This window comes from Barbus barbus, assembly GCF_936440315.1.
Source record: "Barbus barbus genome assembly, chromosome: 33".
Classification (NCBI taxonomy): Eukaryota; Metazoa; Chordata; class Actinopteri; order Cypriniformes; family Cyprinidae; genus Barbus; species Barbus barbus.
This window is the reverse complement of record NC_136761.1, coordinates 26302865-26310165: the sequence shown is the minus strand read 5'-3', so window position 1 is coordinate 26310165 and position 7301 is coordinate 26302865. Positions and strand designations below refer to the sequence as shown.

General features: G+C 35.4%; 1 protein-coding gene across 1 annotated transcript; it reads right to left on the bottom strand.

The window, feature by feature from the left end:
• Positions 1-304: 304 nt before the first annotated feature.
• LOC306852848 (C-X-C motif chemokine 14-like) lies at positions 305-5879 on the bottom strand. The gene is made up of 4 exons (XM_079389959.1): positions 5622-5879; positions 4491-4596; positions 2802-2915; positions 305-1623 (listed from the first exon to the last, which is right to left on the bottom strand). The coding sequence occupies exons 1-4, from the start codon at positions 5683-5685 to the stop codon at positions 1608-1610; spliced, it is 300 nt and encodes a 99-aa protein (XP_079246085.1). The 5' UTR covers positions 5686-5879; the 3' UTR covers positions 305-1607.
• Positions 5880-7301: the final 1422 nt, after the last annotated feature.

Genomic DNA, 7301 nt, shown 5'->3' with positions numbered 1-7301 from the left:
TTGAGATACCATTATAGTTTTTATTAATAGTTTGAATTAGTTTTTATTTTTATATTTTCTGTTTTGATTTCAAGTTCGGGTAAAAGTAATAATAAATAATAAAATTAAATAAATTTTGTTATATACAAATTTTGTATGGTTTCGTAATCTTTATAAATTTTTTACAATAGTTTGTATAAATTTTATTTCAGTTTTAGCTTTAGTTATGGAGTTAAATTGAGAGAAATTTTGAAATAAAATAAGTTTAATATATTTAAAAATTAGTTTTCAGTCATTGTATATTTCTTTTTTTTTTTTTGGTTTTAGATTTAGTTACTATAATCACCCTGATGTCCTTAGACTAATCTCAGCATGAACTCATCAAGTTTCTCTTTTATCACCGGACAATAACTTTGTCATCTAAACTGCCAAAATGTGGCCTCTTTTCTTACCTACAATTTGTGAGTAAATTATATACAAAGCCATATTATCACACAATTGACATTCAAATAAAACAATTAAGCAATAAAAAGCAGACACACCCAGTGATTTATTTATATGTTTATTGCTGTGTTTGAAGATTACACTCCTTGGACTTAAGTTGTGTTTGGTGGATCAGTCCAAACACACAAACATTTCTATGATTTATGATTTAAATAGTAAAACAACAATTCTGTGATACAATACATAGGCTTCGCTAATAAATTCTGAACAAGCTAGACTAGGCGAAGTGGTCTCTACACAAGAGCCTATTCTGTGTGCTTATACATACAATCTGATGTACAAGAGGAGACGAGAAACATGCCATTTACCAAAAAGAAAAACACAGTCATACCAAACAAATAGCTTACAAAACCTGCACACCTCAAAGAGGAGGCACATGTAGTTCAGAATGTGCTGATAGGAGGGCCGATATTAAATAAAAAGCTTGTGTTCCCCCCAATGTTCATGTGCTTGTCATGTGGCGGTACATTCCCACCGAAGTGTATGTGTAAATATAGAGTATGATATGATTTAAATGATTGATATTATTGAATGCAACTTCATCTCTTTCACTTCACCATGAAGTACCAAATTCCAAAGTATTATAAGTTCCTCCGGCACTTTTGGGGCAGATCAATGAGAAACAATATTTTGACAATGATTTTGAGGAATAACACTTTGCCTCCTTTTGAATGTCGGCATAGAACAGAAAGTCTTTATGCACACATCTTCCATATTTTTGTCCTGTGAGAACTCTTAAGATCTACTTTGACACTTGTGGATAGTATATCACAGTAGTTTCAAACCAGATGGTATCAGGACCCCTTTATATGCCACGACACAATGAATCTGAACCGATGCTTCAGAAAACATTACACGTCGCAAAAATGTAATGATCACTTCTTACAGATGGTGCTGATTCACAGGGACTTTTCTCTGCCGCAACTGCGCATTTGGCTCGTAATGACATTGTATAAGAAATATTTTTGTATGACTATAAATTATTCCACATTAATAAAACTGGTGTGCTTGATAAGCTGGTATATGCTTTGTCATGCTTTAAAAAAGTGGTCCTCTGGTCTTCCATAGGTCACCGGAGGTGCAGCGCATCCCGCAATGTTTTCAGCTTCGTGCATGGAGAACGATTAGGCCTCATACACCCTACAAAGAGCCAAAAAAACACATATTTGAGAGGTTTAATATCTTTTTTTTGTCTGTTGTGCTTAGGCTTATACTGACACCTAGTGGGGTCGAGTCTTCTGAGTGCACATGACTTTAAAGTCAGCATGAAACGTAAAAGTGACATATCTTAGTGAAATGACACACACAAAAAAAGAAAGAAAAGTAGGCAGGACTTGATTTTATGTATCAGATGAGGGAAAGTTAATGTTTTTGCTTAAAAATTGTGAGGGAACAGGAATGAAAACATGCATGGGTTAATTTTTATAATAAACACTGCAATTTAAAAAAATATATTTCATGGTGACATTTCATACATTTTCAAGAGTATTATTAAATGCCTTTTTAATAAACATAAAAAAAAAAAAAAAACTGAGTGCACCTTTAATGTTCCCCATCTTATTTGGGGTTTTCTGAATATAAATTTAAGTACAGAAAACTTAAGGCAAGCATTGAATGGAGAACTTGAACCTTTGCTCTCAGCCACTAGAATATGGAAATAACTGTTACTGTTTTGTCATTACATAAAAAAAAAAAAAAAGGTTTTCTCTTGGTTTTCAGTGCAAGTGTCTGATTCTTAAATCAAGATCCATTTACATGACAAGCAAAAAAAGTCTTGTTTTCTGAGAAATTGATCAAAATTAATTGAGTTTGATTGAAACAAGAGCAAATATCTGCCAGCTGGTTTAGTTTTCATACCCCACTGACAGATGTTTGCTCGTTTCGAGCGTACACTTTGTTCAAGACTTAATATCTTTAATTTACATGTTGATTTAATGAGGTTTAGATATTTGTAATGGAAAACAAAACAAAAATACTGAAGAAAACTGTCTTTCTGCTCCAATTTAAGACCTTTTAAGGCACAGAAACTTCATTGTTGTACAGAAAATTAAAGCATTTTAATCTAATAGAAAATGATGTCTCTGTAATCTTTAATCAAACTATAATAACTATGTAAATTGACTTTTGACTTTATCAATGCATTCCTGATAGACAAAACAGTCCCTTTTTCTCATTGAATTTCGCTTGAATATTCATCTTGGGAAATATGTCAAAGTACATGAGTCATTTGGGTTTTATGTTTGCAATGCTGGCAGGCAATAACGTAGAAGCGATGTTTGAAATCTCAAGAAGATCAGCGAAAGTTTACTGAACGCTACCTGTGTTTGTCCTTCCAGATTTTGAACCACTTGACAAGGTTCTTAGTGCTCTGGAGTCTGGGGTGCAGGCAATACTCCTGACCTTTGAAACGGGACACATTCTCCATGGTCACACTGTAAACACATGGGAGAAATTACGGATGAGTGGATGGATTTAAATGATATGCAGAAGGTAGAAATTGGACAAATCCTGACAAATGAGTGATTCTGAGGTGAATCATCACGACATGACTGGTAAACAAATACAAATTCAAAGCAGAATTCAATACCGCAGCTTGTTTTGCCTATTAAGAAGATATTTCCCACATCGCTGGAATCATTGAAGCAAACCGACCAAGAGTGCCTAGACTTTTATTTAGATTTTCACTTTATTATTCACCTGCGCAGCCAAAAGAACATATTTGTTGACTCTAAACTCTTCATTGGCCTCTTAAAACAGAGCAGGAGCTCTTGTGGGACTGGAGAAGCTTCTAGAATGTTAAACTCTCACTCAGAATCCAGTGCCATAAACTGAAGTGAAGGAACACTTTCAGTCCACCGGGTTTGTTTTTCACCAATGCAAATCCACACAAATGAGCTAAATGCCCAGGGATTATTTACCAAACATTTTGAGGCTAAACGGCCACAAATGATTTTCTGCATTATAAGCATAAAGACTAATATCTGTGCGCTTCAAATATTTCTGTAAATTAATCAAGTAATAAGTTTCACATCTGACCAATTTCATTTTAAATCTAGTTCTGAGAAAAAATTCTGGATCTAAACTGCAGACCGATCTCTCTCTCTCTCTCTCTCAGTTCATATGTAATGAGATTTATATATATAGCATATAATCCTAAAACTTCTTTTGAACACTCAAATAATTATCTAACTAAGATCATAGTTTGTTTGACTATAAGACATAACTTGACTATATACTGATTTTAAATATCTCCAGCTCTGTAAATATGTTGCAATGCCTAAAATGGCCAGCAGGTGGAACAGAATGTATAATAATGTCAATCAAAAAGACATGCTTTTCACAAACACAAGTTTGCTTCACACAATAGAAAACACGTTTGGATCTTACAGGCTTCAAAAACGCTGTTCAGGATTCATGCATTTTCACAACAACCATGCTAAACAATTTCATTTTGACGGTAGCATCTTCTAAATGTGCCACTAAATTGTCATCCGGATCCTAATTGAAAATCCAGTTGAAACGGCTTCTGCTGGCTACTGGTTTGACAAGGTTTATAGCTGATCTAAGATGGTCATTTATGGCCATTACGTAGTCCATTATGCATTTGGTGGCCATTACCTGACAGCTACAGTCTGGTTAGAGCTGATTAAACTGGTGTGAACTGGATTGAGCTGGATCACCATGCTTGACCACCTCGAGATGAAATGACCTGTTTTATCTAGCAGGGTCTAGGGGCAGCCGACACATATGAGCTGCAGTTACAGCAATGAGGAAATCAACAAACATCTTCTAAAAAATGGTTTAATATTTTGTTTTTTTATTCTAAGACTAGTTACTGGAAATATTAGCTGCTTAATAAATATATAATATTTACAGAATAGCTAATTATTGAGTTGTTATCCAGTTAAAAGAACCTACTCCAGATCATAAACAGTCATAAAAACACACCAAACACACTTACAGACACAAAACGAGCAAATCAAAGATAACATTTTTGTGCAACTCACAATATCATCTTTTCTTGGCAGTACGGATGTTTAGGCTTGATCTCCAGCTTTTGTACATCTTTGTACCGGATCTTCGGACCTTTTCTCGTGCATCTGCACTTGTATGCTAAGAAATGAATAAAACGTTTCAGTCTCAAGGAAAATCATGCAGTATATCTCACAAAAACTGTCAAGAGATATCGGATTCATGTTGAACCCAAGCTCAAAAAGAAATTATCTTTGAATAGAGAAGATAGAAAGACGATACAGCTGCATGAAGAAAATAGAGCCTAAAAGTGAAAAGCCAATGTGAATGTGTACACATTTTTATAAAAGCATTCCTTTAATAAAACAGCATTATAAAAAACCTGAAGTTTACATGCAAACAACATATTTCATTTGCATTAACATGCATTAAATGTAATTTGTTCATTTTTATGCATTTCAAAAAATAAATAGTAAAGGACAAGTACTGTAAATATGCATGATAGTTGTTAATTAGTTTACTTTTTGCATTAACATAATGAAAATTTGTGAGGTAAATGTGCTTAATTCTGATCAGGCATTAATGTTTTTTTTTTTTTGATGAAATATAACATGGCCATTTCCTCCAGAGATGCTTTCTGACATGTTCCAGGCAGCATTAACGCATCCAAAACTGAACTGACAACGAGGCTGCACAAAAATCAACAAACAGCACAGCAGACTGGCGTGGTGGAGATTCATTAAAGAGCCATTTGCTGTTTTCCCTCGATCTCCTCCAGCAGGTGAGCTGCGCGTGACCTACATCTGATCCCTCATCAATCTTCTCTGCTCCATTCAGCATCATCTCTAAACAGCCTCTCAGGACACAAGCCAACAAGACTCATCCAGCAACACAAAGAGCCACTATTTACTACCACTGGCCAAGTTTTGCAGAATGAACTAGATTGTCTGAGACAAGTGGAGATATTAGACAATTTGCACCAGTAAAAGGCGCTGCTATTCTGCTGGAAAAGTTCAAAACAGATCAAATAGAAGCATAGATGTGTTATAGGCTACTAAAATCATGCACTTCGGAAATAGCTAAAACGTCGAATTCTGTAGTGATTGACACTGTAACCCTACATTAAAAAAAATAAAAAAAATAATAAACATAACACATGCACTCACCCTCTGTGTTGAGCGAATAAACGGCGATAACCAGCAAAAGTAAAGCGGCCGTACAGCGATTCATCCCTAATAGTTTGTTGAGAAGCTCCAGCAGCCTCCGATTTACTCAAGCCACTCAAATCCAAATCGAGAGTGATGATAAACCCGTCTGTGTCTCTGTAATGTTGTGTGTGCTCCGCGGTACGCCACGCTCTTCTCAATCTGAAGAGTTGCGCTCGAGCTCTGAGCTTCTATAAACACGCGCTCCAGCGCCTCATTGATATGCAGAGCCCGCCGACGAATTAACTGTGGCCGTGTCTCCAAACCGAGCGAGTCGCCTACCTAGACAGCATTTTGGAATCGTTTGCATGCAGTCGAGGCTGTTTAGGTAGGTAGTGCCCTAGGCTTTGAGACACGGTCTACATCTAGCGCCAGAGAAAAAATGGAATAAAATCGAGTTAAAAAGTTTATTAGGAGAATCTGTACGTTGTCAGGGGAGATAATTGCATTGCTTTCTTGCTCTCTCACTTAATTTGTTCTCTCTGATTCTTGCTCATGAATAGAGGCTCAGTTTAGCAAACAGTTTTTTTCTTCTTCATAATTCTTAAATGTTAAAAAAGCTTCTTTTTTATTATTGGTGATAATAGTGTTATGTAATGCACATAAAATGTTTTATGCTAGTTTCACCAATAAAGTGTTATTTTGTGCTTCTAACCAGAGTTTGTGTAAAAACTCACACAGTTGCATAATGGTGGCAATTGCTTGGAACTGATGCCGTCCATCTTTATATATCATCAGCATTTTATTTTTTAAATTGAATTAGCCTTGCATAACAAAAACAAAACAACAGCTGCTAGGGCACATTCATTCACAACATCTTTTCCACATTTAAGAGTGTATTTCATATGTGACAATGAATTCATGAAGACTTGTAAGGCTTAAAAGACATAGTCAGCAATTCTCAAACATATTTTGAAAATGCAAATTTTGATTTGTATATTGCACCTTAGAGACATGCAAAGGGAGTTTCTATGCATGTCAGAAAGGTTCATTCAATAAGCGGCTTGTACTAGCTATTTGCTTTCATGCATAATACTTTATAATATAATTTTGTGCTTTTGAATTTTTGTCACCTTTTTTAAAATTTCGATGCCACAGTGATGAGTGAAACTACCTATTATTTTCTGCACTGGCACCAGACAGTGTTTGGCTCTGTAAATGATACCCATGAGAAGACTGTTTCTAGTTTCCTCCTCGTGCATGAATGATTGGAGGGCATGAAACGAACCATCTGAGTATCTGTGTCTGAGCCTCATCCCAGCTGTCATCAGCCATGCCTCAGTCCATTTCATGTCTGTCTGTGGCCTATGCAAAGGTCTGTGTGAACTGAAAAGCATGAAAATCATATGTGAAGCTGCCCTTTATTCTGCCTGACTGGATATAATAGAGACTTAATGGTAACAGACAATATCAATGCACCTCTTTAACCCAAATCAGCTACCACTGCCAAAGGCATTTATGTTGTCATACCAAAAACACAGGCAGCTACGTCTATTCTTTATTGTTTACGTCATAATGCTGAGATTGTCCACTGATCAAAAGAATAAGAAATCTGGAACATTTTAAATCAAGCTACTGTGAAGAAAAAAAAAAAAAAAAATGTTTTTCGAAGTTGTAAATGAAGATATAATGAAGATTATG

Coding starts and splice junctions, on each gene's coding strand:
- LOC306852848 (XM_079389959.1), bottom strand. CDS start 5,685: ATGAATCGCTGTACGGCCGCTTTACTTTTGCTGGTTATCGCCGTTTAT. Junction 4,597..5,621: donor TTATTCGCTCAACACAGAGG/GTGAGTGCATGT, acceptor TTCATTTCTTAG/CATACAAGTGCAGATGCACG. Junction 2,916..4,490: donor TGCCAAGAAAAGATGATATT/GTGAGTTGCACA, acceptor ATGTGTTTACAG/TGTGACCATGGAGAATGTGT.